This window comes from Hemicordylus capensis, chromosome 4 (genome assembly GCF_027244095.1).
Source record: "Hemicordylus capensis ecotype Gifberg chromosome 4, rHemCap1.1.pri, whole genome shotgun sequence".
Lineage (NCBI taxonomy): Eukaryota > Metazoa > Chordata > Lepidosauria > Squamata > Cordylidae > Hemicordylus > Hemicordylus capensis.
In genome coordinates, this window is record NC_069660.1 from 112,481,355 (window position 1) to 112,500,543 (window position 19,189).

The 19,189-nt window shown below is 41.8% G+C and overlaps 1 protein-coding gene across 9 annotated transcripts in view; it reads right to left on the reverse strand.

The window, feature by feature from the left end:
* Positions 1 to 19,189, reverse strand: part of ZZZ3 (zinc finger ZZ-type containing 3) — an 87,834-nt gene that overhangs the window by 34,404 nt on the left and 34,241 nt on the right. For all 9 annotated transcript variants that reach the window (XM_053247943.1, XM_053247938.1, XM_053247935.1 and 6 more), the window contains 2 exons: positions 15,147 to 16,708; positions 2,504 to 2,642 (listed from right to left, as the gene is read on the reverse strand). In XM_053247943.1, coding sequence (XP_053103918.1) covers positions 2,504 to 2,642; positions 15,147 to 16,657 — 1,650 coding nt within the window. In that variant the 5' untranslated portion in view covers positions 16,658 to 16,708. The remainder of the gene's footprint in view (positions 1 to 2,503; positions 2,643 to 15,146; positions 16,709 to 19,189) is intronic.

Here is a 19,189-nt window from a genome sequence, read left to right on the forward strand (position 1 = left end):
ACTAGCTTTCGGGCTGGCTATGGGGTGGAGACTGCCTTGGTCGGCCTGACAGATGATCTCCAATTGGGAATTGACAGAGGAAGTGTGACTCTGTTGGTCCTTCTGGACCTCTCAGCAGCTTTCGATACTATCGACCATAGTATCCTTCTGGAGCGTCTGAGGGGGTTGGGAGTTGGAAGCACTGCTTTGCAGTGGTTCCGCTCCTACCTCTCAGGCAGGTTCCAGATGATGTCCCTTGGAGATTGTTGTTCTTCAAAATCTGAACTTTTGTATGGTGTTCCCCAGGGCTCCATATTGTCTCCAATGTTGTTTAATATCTACATGAAACTGCTGGGAGAGATCATCAGGAGATTTGGTGCAGGGTGCTATCAGTATGCTGATGACACTCAAATCTATTTCTCCATGTCAGCATCATCAGGAGAGGGCACAACCTCCCTAAATGCCTGCCTGGAGTCAGTGATGGGCTGGATGAGGGATAACAAACTGAGACTGAATCCAGCTAAGACGGAGGTACTCATTGTCTGGGGTCGGAACTCGAGAGATTATTTTGATCTGCCTGTTCTGGATGGAGTCACACTTCCCCAGAAGGAACAGGTACGCAGTCTAGGGGTGCTTCTGGATCCGAGACTCTCCCTGGTCTCCCAGGTTGAGGCGGTGGCCAGAAGTGCCTTCTGTCAGCTTCGGCTGATACGCCAGCTGCGTCTGTTTCTTGAGGTGAATAACCTCAAAACAGTGGTACATTTGCTTGTAACCTCCAGACTGGATTACTGTAATGTGCTCTATGTGGGGTTGCCTTTGTACGTAGTCCGGAAACTACAGCTGGTCCAAAATGCGGCAGCCAGGCTGGTCTCTGGGTCATCTCGGAGAGACCATATAACTCCTGTATTGAAGGAGCTACACTGGCTGCCGATATGTTTCTGGGCAAAATACAAGGTGCTGGTTATAACCTATAAAGCCCTAAACAGTTTGGGCCCTGGGTACTTAAGGGAACGCCTTCTTCGGCATGAACCCACTGAGATCTGCTGGAGAGGTCCGTCTGCAGCTGCCACTGGCTAGTCTGGTGGCCACCCAGGGATGGGCCTTCTCCGCTGCTGCCCCAAGGCTTTGGAATGCGCCCCCTAGTGAAATAAGAGCCTCCCCATCTCTGACAGCTTTTAAAAAGTCTTTAAAAACACATCTCTTCACCCAGGCTTTTAATTAATGTTGTTTTAATGGTTTTAATGCAGTTTTAAAATATTAATTTAAAAAAAATTTAATTGTTGTAATGTGTGTGTTCCCCCCCATTTTTGTCTTAACGAATGTTTTACTTTGTTTTTATTCTGTTGTAAACCGCCCAGAGACGTAAGTTTTGGGTGGTATAAAAATGTTTAAATAAATAAAATAAAATAAAATAAAATAAAATAAAATAAAATAAAATAAAATAAAATAAAAATCTAGGTCTAGCCCAAGGTTTTCAATTTTAACAAAGCTGACATCTAAATAACAAAGAATAGTCAAATAAAAGTCAGTCCAAATCAAATATTCAAAGAAATTATGTACAACTTCTGTATTTTTAGAACCAATTTGAAACCGAGGAGTAGCAGCCAATAAGGTACTGAAGCGTTGGCAGTCGGAAAGGAGCTGACAAAATGGCACCCTAACCGCTGAAAACAACGAACACACTGAGTGCACGAGCCGGAATGTGAGTGCCACAAGGAGCCGGCAAATCCATTCATGAAGTCCTGAACAGCTTTAATACCCATACTTATGAATGGCAACAGATCACGATCCATATTATTCTATATGCAGAGGTAGGGGATCATAAGCTCTTCCACCATAGTGTTTCAATGCCTCACCTGATTGTATGAACTGGTGAAAGGGAGTTCAAACAATGTGTGTGTGTGTGTGTGTGTGTGTGTGTGTGTGTGTTTTTAAGAGCACATGCAATGGTTTTCTGGTCTGCAGGAGCCTGCCAGCTACTGAAAATATGATTCCCAGATGGAGGAGTGGAGTTAAATCTGGAAAAACGGCCTTCTCTGTCACTCAGTCATTTGCACAGTTCTGTAGCCAGAATGAGTCCCTGCGTGGCACTAAAGCTGCCAAACAAATTGGGATCAGGGCAGGACTTGGAGAACAAACCAAAGTTTGTGTTAGTGGTGAAGAGAAGCCGCTTTTGCTGCTGCTATTGTACACAAGAGGGCCTGGGTCATGTTAGGAAAACCAACCCAAATGGGTTGGTTAAGGGGGGAAAGGAGCTAGAGCTTGTCATACATCAGTAGCTACAATATTTGACAGGCACTTTGCTAACAAAACCCTATTTCAAAATCTTTCCAACAGTTTTGAACAAACTGTAATTAGGAAGACAAATCAACAAACTCAAGATGCTCTAACGGTCTGAGTTCTGTGTAATTAAAAGACTACTTAACTACTCTAATTCTATCAGCTACACAAACTTTTTTGCAGGAGATGGATTACTGTTATCAGACATCTCTCAGGAGTGCTTAAAAAGTTTCCATCGCAATACCTTCTTTTGGAGTCTTTCCACAAATCCAATGGGATCTTTCAGTGCTTCTCTCTGGTGTCTGCCTAAACTCTCAAGATCTTGAACTGCTTGAGTACGCTGAGCCTCGAGTACCGCAATCGTCTGTAACAGTCTCTGATAACTACAGAGACAAAGGGAAACAACTCACTACAGATTTCTATTTACAATTACCAAAGGAAAACAAAACACTCTGCATCAGTTCAGAGTTCCCAGCCCAAATATTGAAAGAGTCAAACAAAGCATTTGATTGTAACATGAATGGGTATATTAGAAGTAATTTTAAAAAACACCAATTGAATGTGTACCAGAAGTTCCTTCATCTTAACGGCAACATTGTTTGCTCTTTTAGAAATGTTACATTTTCATAAAAACTCATGGCAAGAAAACTGGATGCTGAAAAATAAGCCATTAAATGACTTTTTTTCCTTGCTGCAGAATAATTTTCTAAGTACCTACACAAAACAAATGGTTCCAACATACTGAACAATATCACTCTGACACCTGGACAAAACTAAGAGAGCAACATGTATTGCTAAAGCTGCCTGATGATCAACTGTTTCTGGTTATTGACTTGCATGCCTTCTAATAATACTTCAAAGTAACAGAGAGAAATGCAAAAAAGATTTGTCAGCTCTTGAAAATGCCAATCCTTATTTATGAGTAAGCACTCATCAGTTCTGAAAATATGGGCATGGCAAGTCCTGAAAGACTGCAACTTCTGGAGCACTAACTCACCCACATATGGTTTCAACAAATCCCATCCACACCTAATTGTATCACCAAGCCATGTAACATTATTCAGGGGATATTTGTCCCTGAGAACAGGCAAAGGACTAAAACAGGTTGCACACAAATCTGTGTAACGAAATTCCAACGTTTTAAAGTTTTAGATCCGTATTCACCCATTTAATGTATACCTAAGACCCTGAAGGGGTGGGGAACAGGTGGTAGAAAATGTTGAGGGCAATGCTGTGCAGAAAAAACAGGTGGGGTGGGAAGAGTTAAAGCACCTCGTTTACTGCTGCTCCTCCACTCAAAATTGCAGCTTCTAAAGCTGCTTATTGACTACTTTAAGTCAGGGGTTTGTTACATGCATTTGCACCAGTGCTTATCATTCAAAATGTTATTATTCACATAAAAATATTTAGGCTGCAATCCTGTGCACCCTTACCTATGAGTAATCTTCACTGAACAGTAGTACTTATGAACAAATATATATAGCAGTGATTCCCAACCTTTTCCTTTATTGGGACCACTACATCGCCATTGAAAGCCTTTGCAGACCACCATGTAAGCAAGCTGTTTTAAACATTTTAAACATAACCTATGGTTGATGGGAGTCAAACTTATATATCAAGGGGTAATAAAAATGCAGCTATTTCTATCTATTTATTATGCTCGCTCACCAACATTTGTTGTAGAACATTTATCTGCAGTAGGCCTACCAGTAGGAAAGAAATAACACTTTACCTAATGAGAAGGCTGATGTTAATTATTATTACATCCTCTTTCTCCACTCCACAGACCAACTGCAGTACCCATGTGGACCACCACCAGGTTGGGATCCACTGATATATAGGATTGCACGGTTAGCCCTGATCTTATTTTCTTCACATGACCAAATATGCATTCCTGTACCATTCTTATGTATCAAGTTCTTTCAAATTATTGCATGATTGGTTTATCTTTAATTAGAGTAAGCCTGCTTGTGTATGCACCAATATGCATGCAGACTGCTATCACACGTCAGCCTCCAAGGGGGGGGGGAATGCTCAAGCTAGATGAACAAGTGTAGCTGAACAAAGTTCTTGTTACTTGCTTAGAGGCAGGTAGAACAAAGAGAGGTTTAAAAAAAGAACATAGATAGATCAGATAGATGCTATAGAATCTATAGCATGCTCTAAAAATCTGGAGAGATTTATAAAAGTGAAAAGACCTCAGGGACATATTCAGAATAGCCCAACCTGTCATCCAACGAAAGATTAGGTGGGCTGTCTGGCCTCTGCTGATTGTTAGGGTAGACTGAAATGCATGCCTCCCAGCCAAGATACAGAAGTGAACTGGACTGGGCTCAGGAGAAGGCTAGTCTTCTTTCCAGAGGTCTACAATACTATATCTTCACTGATCTTGTACTCTCTTTCCTTGCCACTTTTATTCCATTCTGGATGGGAGGCAGGTGATAGCTTATGTAAAATTTTATCTTATTCTAAATTATCCCCAAAATTACATGCCACTTTCAAAAGCATATATATGATTTACATCAGCATACGTTTGTTTTTCTAGTAAATAATAAGTAAAAGTCAGTTCTCTTTAAAAAGAATTATTTTTGTCTCCTTTCCTTCCTTCCTTCAATTATATGCTTGCCAGTACTATATATTCCTACAGTTCGGCTTCCCACTCTTCTATATCCATCACATTTGTCCTCCAATTTTAGCATATAAACTCAGAGATGAAAATAAGAGATCATTTCTCGTATAATTTCATGCATATTTTTGTATATAATTCTGTGTTTCTAACCTATGTCAGTGTTTCTGTGCATACTTACAGGTGCATCACAGATGAAAGAGTGTCCCTACTTATTTTAGGGATGTGCACAAACCGGTTTGGAGGCCCTTTTATGGGCCTCTGAACCAGTTTGAATGTCTGGCGGTTCGGCCGATTTGATTGTGGAGGGGATATCTTTAAGGATGGGGAAGGGTGCTCTTACCTCTCCCGCTGTGTCCCCCCGCCAGCACTGTCTTTTAAAATGGTCCAGCAGCATACCTCCTTGCCGCCCCAATGCCTCCTCAGACCGGAAATGGCCGGAAGTGCCCAGTGCACACACGTCACAAGTACACCGGGCACTTCTGGCCACTTCCGGTCCGAGAAGGCACCGGGGTGGCAAGGAGGTACGCAGCCGCCCTGCCGGACCATTTTAAAAGTGCCGGTGGGGGAAACACGGTGAAGCAGCAGGCGCCGGTTCCGTGCACACCTCTTGCTTCCTTATTTGTATACACAATGCCATAAGAACTTTATAGCACTCCAATGCTTTTCTTTGCAGTTTAGTAATATGTTCTAACCTCTATCCTTGTAACAGCTATATATATTATAGTTTCTCTTTTATCACCGCCTTCGAAACTTAACATATTAAGAGGAGAGAGTCTGCTCCACAACACTGAAGTTAACATTGCTGTTCCACAGAATGAATAGTTCATCTATCCCTAAATCTGAACAAAGTATATACCCTTTAATTTTTGCTTGTATTGTTACAATGGGACTTTCTTTTTTAACAGGAAGATTACATGATTTGTGTTTAACCACACTGCTAAGTGTCTTAGTAAAAACAGTATTTAAGTGAGCTAATAAGCACAGGTCTCAAGAGGATGAATGCTTTTCTAACAATATGTTAGAAGACAAGCCACACGCACACACATTCACAGAGGGTAGTTGCTTTTTTATGGCTAACACAAGGATATAAACTTCTTGTGGGCAGGCCCTGAACAATTCTAACACTGAAGCAACATAAAAAAGAATTTTAAATGTGGGTAATTGTCCCTATACAATTGTCCCACCCTGCAGAGTCTGTTCATAGGATAAAACAAGCTCAACAGGAATTACAGTATTTTACTAGCAAAAAAATATTTCTTGCAGCTACAGATGAAAAATTCAAATGATATATTCAGTATATCATGCTTGAGTATTCAGGACAAATACTTAGGAAGCTGTGGTGGGCTTATTGTAGCTACAGCAACATGTGCTTCCAGTTAAAAATGGTTTGCGGAGCAATTTTATTTCCATCTTATATGAGGAAATACGATGACAATTGAATGTCATCACCACAGCGGTGATAACAAGCTGCTGCGATAGCATACTTGCCGGCATGTCCTAATGAGAGTGCAAAGGAAGTGATGGCCGTGATTGCCACCACATCAGGCTGCGTGTACAGTTCTCTGTTCTGCAAGAGAGGCAGAACAGCCACACACAAGATAGCAACAACCAGCCCCATAGTTCTGACTGATAGCACACAAAGCCCTGCATTAAACCGCCCTTTTAAAAACAGAGGAGGGGGTGACCACAGCATTGCCCAGACTGCCACTCAGAGCGCATTTAGGGGTAACTGCTACAAGAGAGCAGCAAATACCAGACAGATTTGAACAAATGAAATCCAGAAGTAAAAAACACAATGATGGAGAATAGTATATATTTTTGTTTTGCTGCATGGCAAGCTCTCTTGCAACATTAACATAATATAGTACAGTATTATGCTTAGGTAAACTCTCTTGCAACGTTAAACATAACACAATACGTTTTCATGCTTAGGCCATTAAATTTGACAAAAATCACACTTTTCACAACCCCGTTCAGATGATACTCCTCCTTGGGATTGTATCCTATACCATCCCCACCCCTGGCCAATCCTGCTGCCTTCATAACAAGCTAGGTCAGCAGGAAGAAAAGCAAATTCATGATAGAGCAATATCCATAGACCATACTACATCAACCTCTCACTACTAAAAGAAATGAACAGTGGAGTCAACAGGTTTCTAGCAGGTTTAATTTTCCAGGGTCACCAAGATCCCACATTTAAATAACTGCAGGATCCAATGGTTGGACTGCTTCTCTGGGTTACTGGATTGTTCTAGGCCCTAAGTTTAGGAGCAGCTATAAATGAATGAACAAAGTAGGAGATTCAGCAGCTGTATCAATGAAGACTCTTCACAACACTGCATCAGCCAGAGGAATGGGGGAAGGAACATGGAAGTTCAAAGCCTGTTCCCTGGCTCCAACTTATTGTCTGAAGATGGTTCAAATAAGAGATTAGTGCACATCTCATGTGCACCCTCATTGCAAGTGATAAAGGGCTACAAGAAAATTATTACATATTGGAATTCTGAAAGCAATTTGTGAACAGCCAGGCGTTCTCTCTCAGAAAGCTCTTTATGAGCAGTATCACTGCCTATACTAATAAATTGTGTGATCCACTAAAATGGAGATATACTTTACTATCTATTTTTCTGTTTTTGTTGTAATCTTTGGAACCTCATATGACCTACTTTAGTCTTCAAAAATCAGAATTAAAAGATCAGCTAGAATCTTCTATGCTAGTGTTTCTCAACCAGTGGACCGGTGCTGGTCTATGAGACATTGAGTACCAGTCCGTGAGGCATCACTAATAAAAATCACCCCCACAAAAAACAATTTGGGGCTGGCGGGGGCCACCAGGAGCTCCCCAGGGCTCATTTCCAGGCAGCCCTTGCTGCTGGATAACATTCATTTCACTTCCTTGAAATGAACATTATCCAGCAGAGAGGACTGCCTGGAAATGAGCTCCGGAGAACTGCCCAAAATTGTTTTTTGGGAGGTGCTTGGGGGTGGAGGTGAGGGGGGGCAACCCCCTTACTAACTGCTGGTCCAGGAAACTGTGCATGAATAATGTACCAGTCCATGACTCCAAAAACATTGAGAAACACTGCTCGATGCCATACTGGGTATATCTATAGAATTACAAATCCGTAACAAAACGTAAATCACTAAGTTAATCCTTTTTGTAATATCAGATGCACCACCAGCAGAAGAAAACTGTAAGAGTAGACCAAAGGATATGTTTCTACACAGAAACATATGTTCACATATCCAATAGGCATCACATACATAACAACATAGCCGGAGAGGGGACACCTATGTGGTCTCCACACACTGGAGAGGAGCTGGGCCTTTGAGGACAGATTGAAGCAGTCTAAAGAGTTGCTGACATCCTGAATAAATGTACTCAAGGAAAGTCCATTGAAATTAAAAGGACAGGTTGGGCACAGTGTTCCCTCTAAGGCGTGTGCATGCTCAAACATTTTTTGATGTCCACTCAGATAATTTAAGATCCCATTCAGGTTGAATCAGAACGGTCTCACTCTGAATGCATGTGGCACACACTCTCTTGATCCTGCCACCCAGAACAAAACTCATTCCGCACACAGATGGAAAAAATTAGAGAACACACTGGTTGGGCATGCTTAACTTTTTTATTCTTATTATTCCAACAGGACTTCCATGAGTAAATTTAGTTAGGATGCCAACCACTGTCTCCTTTAGAGTGTTCTTATGCAGCAACTTTCTACCTCATAAACCATGCCTCGTCTTTCTTTTAGAGGTTTAAACTTTCACTTATACACAGAGATAAAAGATTATAATTTTACAGTAACAGATGGAAACACAATCACAATCCAGAAGGGCAAACATGTCATACCTCGGAACACTTCTTATAAAATTAGTTGTTGATTTTAGGTAGTGTTTGGGTGAATTAAATCTAAAATTAGTGACTTCAGAATAATTACCTTGCTACAAAGACACAAATATGAAATGAAATTAGCTTTACAAACCATTAAGACCATTGGGGCTCCCAGGCAGCACTGTCACAGAGCTTCTGCTATCACTGTGCTGAGGTCACAGATTGGCAGAGCGGCTCTAGCATTAGCAACTGAGAGCTAAAAGGGTCAATGAAACCTCTAAATTCAAATGTTAAGGTCTATAAGCAACTTCTGTTAAACAAAAACACTTATTCGTTGCGTGCATATCTCAGACTTTAAATAGGAACATATGAAGCTGCCAATTACCAAGTCAGACCATAGGTCCATCTAGCTCAGTATTGCCTACACAGATTGGCAGCAGCTTCTCCAAGGTCGCAGGCAGGAATCTCTCTCAGCCCTATCTTGGAGATGCCAGGGAAAGAACTTAGAACCTTCTGCTCTTCCCAGAGCAGCTCCATCTCCTCAGGGGAATATCTTACAGTGCTCACACATCAAGTCTCCCATTCATATGCAACCAGGGCAGACCCTGCTTAGCTAAGGGGACAGGTCATGCTTGCTACCACAAGACCAGCTCTCCTCTCCTATGATACCTGTGTTTAAAATCAGTTGACAGTTTGAAACCTCTGGATAAAAATTAATTGGCCACAGGCATCCAATGAATTATGTTATGATACAGGATGCTTACGTGCACACTTTAAACATGAATTACTGTACAGGATGCTTTATGTGTCTATTTATTGCTTTAGAATCATGTATGTTATTGGTAGCATCTGTTCTAGAGGAAATGGGCAATATGAGCCAGTACCAGTGAAACAGCATCAACAGTTCTTTCCTACTTGCTTGCTTTTTGTCAGTTAGAGCAACACACAGCACAAGCAAACTATGGTTGCCAACACAGTGACTATCCAAACTTGAAGATTAAGATTCCACCTTTCTAAAATACAGATGTTCAAAGCAGCTTGCATAAATAATCAATACAAGCTGAAAATAAATTCCCTACTTGTTTTAAAATCTATCTATATTATTAATTCCTGTAAACAGACCAGGGGATTGCATGGGGATGTGGCAAGCTCCACCCCTGCTGCAGCCGCGACCAATGGCGGGCCAGAGGGGGTGACATGTGCAAGAGCGGGAGGGAGGAGGAGTGCACGCCAGGAGGCGGTTGGTGAGACTCCACGGGGTGGCAGTTGAGGGAAGTCACGGCTGAGGGAGGTGAATGGTTGACCGGCAGGGAGGAGAGGTGCCGCCCGACAGCTGACAAGCACTGGACAAAAGTGGCGGCCCACCACCCAGTAAGGTGAGAGGCTCTGTGCAGAGTCAGCAGAGTTGGGGGGAGGGCAGGAGCGACAGGGGCAGGAGGCGGGGGGAGGGCAGGAGGCGGGACGGGGAGGGCAAGAGAGGCTGGGGCAGGAGGTGGGGTGGGGAGGGGGAACCACCGGCCCCAAAGAGCGCACAGATGCTCTGTGCGAGGTCGGCTAGTAAACATGAATTTTCTGAGTAATTATGAGAAGAACATGGATGAGAGATCCATAAAGAAGCAGAAGGAATACTAATAGTAATCTCCAGAAGCAAACATTTCACTGTTTTCTTCTAGCAAACAGAAAGCCATGCAAACTGAAGTGTACCTACCTCTAGTCATTATTATCAGTGCAGGGGCAGCTTGCTCACTTCTCTAAGTGATAAAAATCAAATTTTTTGATTTTGCTTCTCTAAGTGATAAAAATCAAATTTTCCAAGCCGTTCAGCATTAGCATACAGAATATGGAAATATATTATTGTTATACTGTGGTTGAATATTAAAATTTGACATACTGGAGACTCATAAATGGTGCATAATCAGATTGAAAAATTGAATGTAATATATGGCCAATGCATATGAATAAATGTTTATTCTTATAACAGGGACAGAAACATTACAATCTTTGAAAACAAAATAAAAAACATATCCCTGGAAATTCAAAAAGATTTTTTGTCCTCCACTGAAAAAGGAATTCATTCTTTCTTTTAAAAATTTTTAAATCTTAAAAATCGGGCGGCGGGAGAAGAACTCCTTGCCGTCCGCTTTGCCGGTCTGGCTGCAAAGGGCTTCTAAGAAGCCCTTTGCGCACGTGCGCGAAAGGCTTCTTAGAAGCCCTTTGCAGCCAGACCAGCAAAGTGGAAGGGGACGGCAGGCAGCTCTCCTGCCATCCCCTTTCAATGGGAGGTTATTTCTTAAGGATGGGGGTGGCAGGGGTCCTCTTGGGGGCAGCAGGGGTCCTCTTGGGGCGGCCGCCAGCCGAGCACCTGCCAGCCGAGCGCCAGCGGGGCTTTGAAGGGTTTAAATGCTTAAGGAGGATGATTCTTTACAGTACATGAGGACGGAGCCGCCGAGCGGGGAATGAAGCGGGCGGCAGGGAGATATCCTGCCGCCCGATTGCTCAGTGAATTACGGTGTGGTTGTCTCCGGGGTGAGTAACGCCCCCCCCCATTTCTTGTTGGAACCCCCCACCCCATCCTCCCGAACCAAAACCACCCCGTGTCTGGACCGGTCTGGAGGCCTTTAGAATGGCCTCCGAACCGGTCCGTGCACATGACTACCAGCTGTGATGGCCTTTGGCTGGGAATTATGGGAGTTGTAGTCAACAACAACTGGGATTCCCTGTTAGAGGGAACACGGATTTCTAGGGACTTTTAGCACTGTTTCAAAAGAAAAGTGGCAAAAAATGACAATTTTTAGCTGATTTTAGATTTCTGGGGGGCATTTCAGTGCTGCTGGGGACCCACTCAACACACTAGGCCACCCCCCCCTGCATTTCTAGGGCCTTTTAGCCCCATTTAAGTATGAAAAAATGGCCCCCCAAAATTGTGATTTCCAGCAGTTTTCCTCTCCTGGAACCTAACCCCCACAATTCCATTGCACCAATAACCCACTATTTGCAGTTTCCATATCCTGGTAGTCGTGGCGAACGGAACCCCTGAGAATACTGAGGTTCTCTTGTATCTAAAACCAGCTGTGAAGAAGTGACATTGTAAGTGATGTGGCTCCAAAAACAATAAAGACAGTCAAAGTACTACAAGAGTAAAGACTGTCATTGGTCTTTATTTATATTTATGTAAACTGCTTTGGGAACTGTTGTTGAAAAGCAGTATATAAAGTATTAATTATTCATCGGTAAGTTTTGCTTCACAATGCCTGAAGGGATTCAGCCGGGTGTTCAAAAACCACGGCTTCTGTCAAGATTTATTTGCTAGCAAATTCTTTGTCTTTTTGTTCGTAAGAAAACTACACCTTTACTATTACTCATCCCTTAAAGCTTTTAGTATTCAATGTATAGAAGGCAGCCAACTGAACAGTAACAAAATGCAGTGTAACACATAAGTACAACTAGAAAATATACTTGATCAAAAAAATTTAATACTACTTCCGACACAAATGAGTTCGTGTGCTACATATTTGTAACTGCCAAATTATACTGATGTGTACCATCATCATATGTGTACACACCAGCATCACATGTGTGTACAAGTTCAAGAGCCTTGTGGTCATGAACGAAAAGTGTTCCCACAGATGAGAAGGGGGCAGAAAGACCAACATGAGGTGCTGAGGCAGGAGCATGGTTTTGTGAGTCTATATCCCTTATTCTTATTGCAGTGCTTCCCCCATGAGAGTGTGGAGGAGTGGACCCCTATTCTTCTATCAGTGCTAATACAAATGCTGAGAAAGCATACAGTTGTCTGCAACTTGGTTCTAGGGTTTGACAGCTTCCAGCAGTCAAATTTTCCTTTCTCCTTGCCAAGGCTGAACTTATCTAAATCTCCACTATTGATTTAGCAGAGGACAGGTTCTGGCAGCTTTATTACTTCTCTGCGCATTGAAAGGCTAAGCTGGGGATAGGTAGTGGCAGAGTAGGATTCAGTGCTGGATGCCTAGCTATGAGAGACCCTTACGAGAAGACACTGCCTACCCACCTACAATTCACAAGCCCTGCAGTAGGGATGTGCAAAATGTTGCAACTTGAAATGGGCCTTTTCAAGTGTTTCGAGCTCAAAACAATACACCCTTTAAATAAAGGACCTGTTTTGAGCTTGGAACAAAACAACCCCATTTTGGGTCGAAATTTTTTTTATGTTTTGATGGCCTGCTTTTCCCCTTGCTGATTCATTTTTTGGCACTGGCTTCCAACTGGAATGCGATCTCCTTGCATCTTGGTTGGTTTATCATACAAATCAAGTGCTGTCATGGGCAACTGTGCCCATGGGGGAGAGGGAGGAGGAACACAAAAGGAGGCAGTTTCTAAATGTATTCAAAGAGACTGGGAAGGCAGAAGCAGGTCTGCTCAACTCTGCCCCCCCCAGCTGTTTTTGGACTACAAGTCCCATAATACCCATCCACAGTGGCCAACAGCCAAGGATTATGGGAACTGTAGGGCAACATCTGCAGGAGAGACGAGGTTAAGCAGCCCTGCCTTACAGTGTGCCTCTCTTGGATAGATCAGGAGAGTTGGGGAGGAAGGTCTGATTTTGTGGTTTTCTCAACACCGAGTATAACATGCTGTGCTATTGCTGCTATAACTAGCTGGTTTTGCTGGATCTCAGATTGACAAAAGTAGAACTTGGGTGACTGCCTTCCATGAGTTGTCGTTTGCTTTGTTTGTGAGACAGTACTGTGGCATGGAATGGACAGTGGCAGCTATGTGTGTGTAATATTTATTGGCGATTCCTGTGATGAGCTCCATGTCTGGCCTTGAGACTAACCTGAGCTTCACTCACCACTATGGTTTGGTCTTCAAGCTGCCTTGAAAGGTGTACTCAGTCAAAATGTGGCTCTAGTTGAGATTTGGCTATGCCTGCTGCTAAGGGTGCTAATGTGTCAGCTGTTGCAATTCTAGGAAGTAAGGAGTCATAATTATGAGAGAGAAACCTGTGCCAATGATGTTACTGTAGCACAGGGAATGTGGCTGGCAGTGGATTCTGGGTCAGTGATTCTTTTTTGGACATTTTTGGACTGTGTTTGAAATGTGTGTTCTGTGTAGGAAGGGACAGATTCCCTTCTACTGTGAGCTTATGCAGTATTTCTCAAGGCAGGGTTGCAAAATGCACTGCAAATTGCAATGTAAAACTTGTATGTGCACTCTTTGAGAGCAGCTTGTTCAGGTCATAAGGGACAATGGGGAAACAATGGATCTTTGGAGAACAGTTAAAATTTGTTTAAAATCTGCCTCAGCTTTGCTAGAAGGCAGAAACAAGAAGACCCCACTCTCGGAACATCTCTACCACTGTTCCCACTAAGAGGGATTCCCAGATGTTGTTGACTACAACTCCCAGAATCCCCAACTACAGTGGCTTTTGCTGGGGATTATGCGAGTTGTAGCCAACAACATCTGGGAATCCTTAGAGGGAGCACTGGTCTTACTCTCTGCCCCTGTGACTCTGGGCAAGTTGAAACAAATGCACATGTTCTCCACCACTGCCCATTCTACAGAGACATTTGCACCACCCTCATCCTTCTGCTATTACTCAAGTCCCTAGGTCATTCAAGCCAATTCTACACCTCTCTTCTGCTCTCTGACTTCAAGCCTGCTACCACGCACAACACTGCCAAATTCTGTGCAGCAGCATGCAAAATCCATCAGGTCCTGACAGGCAGCCTGGGCACAGTGCTTAGCCTTACAATTCAATTTTAGCTCACTGTGTATGAAAATACGTATCATGCACATCCCCACCTTTCAACCTTCACCTGTCAAAATGACAAGCATGTTACTTGTTCAGCAAATACATATAGCCTAACTGATAAATCGTAAGATTTTTCTTATTTTCAAATAAAGTTTACAGTAAAATTACTGTAGCTTTAGAATGAAACTTAGAAACTGCTATATGGGAATTTAGCAACACAAATCATGTTAATTAATTTGAAAGTTACATACATTTTTCTCTTTTGTAAGACTATGATAACTAAGTTACAGTTTATACACTCTGCCATGTGCACTAGTATCTAGGCTATTTAATATTATATTGCATCTGTCACACCAATTAACTGAAAAGTTCTCACTTAAATGTCATAAGGAAACCTAAACAGGAAAATTTCTAGTTCTGATATGGTTTCCAAAACAACATAATCGTTAAGCATTTTGAAGTAAACCTCCTGCTGCCATTCTTGCCACTTAAGAGGCATTTCGCAAGTCACACTCCTGCAATCGTAATGCATGACCATGTCACTTTTCTGAGACAGAATTAAAGACAAAGTGCCTTCAAAGGAAAACCATTCTTCAAGTGGAATTACTCTATGGCAGATATCGAAGTTTTGGAAACTACAGGTTTAAGTAATAAACAAAAGCAGAATCCATGGTTACCATAGTTACACATACTCTTTGTTGTGTTTCAATGCCACATGATCTGATTCAAAGAAATACACATCAGGCTCTTCCTCATCCTCCTCCACAGCATGAAGATTGGCACTCTCTTTGGCAGATGGTAGTGAACCAGTAACAAGTCTGGCTTCTGAGGGTGGTTTACTTAGTCCTTCATCTCTACATTCCCCAGAGTCACAACCCTTCTCCTTCTCATCCCGAGTAATTTCTGTGTTTATAGTAGATCCATTGATATTAGTAATACTTAATTCTACTTTATTTTCAGGGACAGTATGGTTGCTCTCTTCAAACTGTCCATTTTCTCTACATGGAGAGTTATGTTTAGTAGGACTACCTTTGGCTGGGCCCAGTCTCCATGGTGATGTTCTTAGTGTATATCTGTGTTCTTGAGGTTCTGACGCTGATGTAATTTGGGCTGAAACACAGTCTGACACAGAAATTGATGTTTCTGGTTCACCTGAGATGCATGTAGTATCACGATAATTGTCCAGGTTGCTGTTGGTATTTTCAGCAGACTGTTCCTTTGAGGCACTGCTATCTCCCACCACATCTACTTCCTCCTCAGAATCCCTTAATAAAGATGACTGAATTTCGGAAACAGATCCCGTACCCGTACCTGACTCATGTGTCTGATTAGCAGGTTCCTCAGGCAAACAGTTGTTTAATTGTTTGTGGTCCTCTAACTTTAACTGTTCTTGTGAATTTGTGCAAGGCACAGTATGGTCTACAAAATTGTCCTCCTTACTCCTGTTGAGAAAAAATGAAGAATGGGCCAATGCATTTCCATTTTCTGCTACAGTTTTATCCTTAGGTGAATAGGAATCAGCATTACTTTGTGTAGTATTTACATCAGGCTGACAGTCATCGCACTTTGTAGCATCTGAGCTTCTCCTATCAACCCCATTGACAGTCTGCAAACCTAGAAGTTCTTCGGATACTGGAGAACTATTAAACCTTTCAGCACAAGCAATCACCTTTTTAACTTCCCTTTTATCACTATCGTCCAATATAAGACATCGGCAAGCTCGCTTAGTCCCTGGAGTGACTGCAACATTGTCCAACACTGAGCTCTTGCGCTCGAATCGTTCCTTCCCTGTTTTAGAGGGCAGCACTTCTTCCAAACTATGTTGTGCCTCCGAACGTAAGCAGCGCTTAATTCGCTTTAAAACTGGCGAAACAGGTTCCACTTTCTTCTCACAGTTCTCCACAATTTGTTTCTCAACACTATCCTTTTCTGAAGTTGACAGTCCTCTTTTTCTAGGGCTTACCCATGATTCCCTACAACTTTGCTGCTTCACGTCGTTGGTTCGCCCACCGTTGTTTCCCTTCTGATTCTGCAGAGATTCTGTTTTCTTCTTTGGTGACCTTGATCGTACTTGTGGTAGAGAAGAAATTTCCTCTGGATGAGCGATACTACGGTTTCTTAAAGTTCGGCCACAAAAATTTTCATCCAAACCATTTAACCCAACTGTTGATCTTGTGACACGAGTAGATCGAGAAGCAGCCATACTATGGCAAGTCCCTAAAGTATGTTCCTCATGATCCACTCATTCGGAAACCTTCAAAGAAAGGTAAACACAAATATGAGAAAACACATAATCTATAATAAAATTATGCTAACATTTAACTATACTACTAAATGAGGATCTCTATTATTGTCATTTTATTGTATTGATAAATAAGGAAATTATCTAAATAGTCTCAGTATATTTTGATGCATCAATATTACTTCTATGATTGAATGTATAGTCTTAATGAAGCAGGGAAAGAAAAATTTCCAATACATTTCTTGTTTAAGAGAAGAGACAATGTTCCTATCAAGTGTCAACAGCCATTTTCAATTTATAATTCAATCTAGCTCTACACTTACACAGGATTCCCAATGACTAAAGCAGGGGAGGGGGGGAGATATTTCATAGAGACAAGTAGCTGATATGTTGTTAGTTTCTGTTTATACTTCAGAATAGTTCAATTACTCCCTCCTAATCAAATATGTTTGCTTTAAAGCAGAGAACAGAGTAGGGTGGCTTCCATTAATCTGGTTGTATGAAATGTGAACAAAGTACAAATTTATCTTATGGCCCACAGAATGCTAACTAGTACTCTCCACTGAGAGTTCCAGATGGCATACAGAAATAACACATGTGAAGAGATTAACTGCCAATGATTGTCTAATCAGAAATAGCCTGCTTAAATTCATTACAGCAGGACCTCTTTATTCACGGAACTGCTATTCGCAGTTCCACGTACCTATGGGGTGTCTTATAAACACCCATTTCCAGTATCTGCTGATACAGAAGGATTAAAACTCACATATCCACGGTTCCTAGAGAGCCAGAAGTACACCACCTGTTAATTTGTACACCGCCTTGAGATTTCTGTATCAAGCGGTATAGAAATACAATAAATAAATAATAAATGAATTAAATAAAAGAGCCGAGGAGGAGACATTTTGTGGCTCATTTCTCAAAACAAAAAAAGAGACTTTCCCCCATGATTTTGGGGGGCACTCACTCATTTGGGGGGCATTGCTGGGCACATGGGGTGATTCCTGGACATATGCAGACCCCCTCAGTAAGTTTTGTAACTTTTTTGCTGTTTTTTCATTGTTTTCCCTCCACCCTGGAACCTAATCCCCCTTTCCCCACTGCTGTAATACCTCATTACCTGCAGTAGTAGGCGAGGAACAGAACCCCTGTGAGTAACGAGGTTCTCCTCTACGAATACAGCCCTCATATATACCTGTCTGACTTGAAAATGTCAAGAAAGATATTCCTCAGCTTCCCTTTATTCACAGCTTGAATTCACAGCCTCTCTTTATTCACAGTTCTTTATTCACACACTAAGAACTGACTCTATTATGATCCTTCATAGTTTCAGACTCCAAGCTTGTTGAAGCTGAACTACGATTCCTGGCACACCGATTCATATGTTCACTGGCTGACATGCACCGCAGGCTTGAGAGAGTGGAACAAGAGCTTCATCCTTGCAACAATCCAACTGTGCAAAAGGTTCCCCTCACAGATGCAGCGCACAGGGAGGAGGAAACCATTTTTGCTTCTCTCCCTGTTCCTGCAAATGTCCTCAAGGTTATTTTCCTAGATGCAAGAAAAGGCTTTTGTGGGGAGGGGAGAGCAGTGAAGATTGCTTCCCCCTCCCTGCATGCTGCAGCTGTGAAATCAACCTCACACTTAGTTGGATAGATTCTTGCAAGGCCGGAGCTCTTGCTTGCTCACACATTACTCTGGCAACATGGAAAAGAGTGGGGCTGCAGGAATATAAATCCTCAGCTCAAGCAATACAACTGTCTGTTCAGTACCAAAGGACAAAATACCAAAGAGAGTGCATGCAAAATCTTAATATGATACTCAAGAAGTAAAATCCTATGGTATGTGGTATACCCAATACATTTTGTTGTATGATCTTTAGGAACAAGAAGATCTACATGCCAAGACAACAGCTACTACAAGATTAGTACTATAATTATTTCCCCTAAAGGACACAGATGATGCTTTAAAATGTATTGGTTATTCCACACTCCATTATATATTTTCTACTTCTGAACATCATTTTGAGGCTTTGTCTCCCCTTTATCTGATGTCTGCTTCAAGCAACTATGTGTGTCAGACAACATGGATTAGGTTTGGAAGATTCCAATCAAGCCAGAAGTAAATTGTACTATAGTAAATTGTACTAAATATTCAAAAACAGTTTAGTATTATTACAAATAAATTATTAACACACTTTGTAGAGCTATCCAAAGAATTAATTTTGCTAAAAAGCCAGAAATGTAAGTAAAATCTTAAGCTTAAACTTGTAATCAGATTACTACAAGATGAAGAATCTGAAGTTACTACTTATCACTTTGTGGTACATTCATTCATGGTATACATGGAGAAATACAATTAAATGGCAGCTTATTAACTTGAAACTAAGATGTAATAGCTGAAAAGCTAGTAATAATTTTGAAAGCTGCCTATTCATTAGCATTTCCACCAAACCTAGCTACTCTTCACATGTTAAGAGGATTTGAAAGGAAG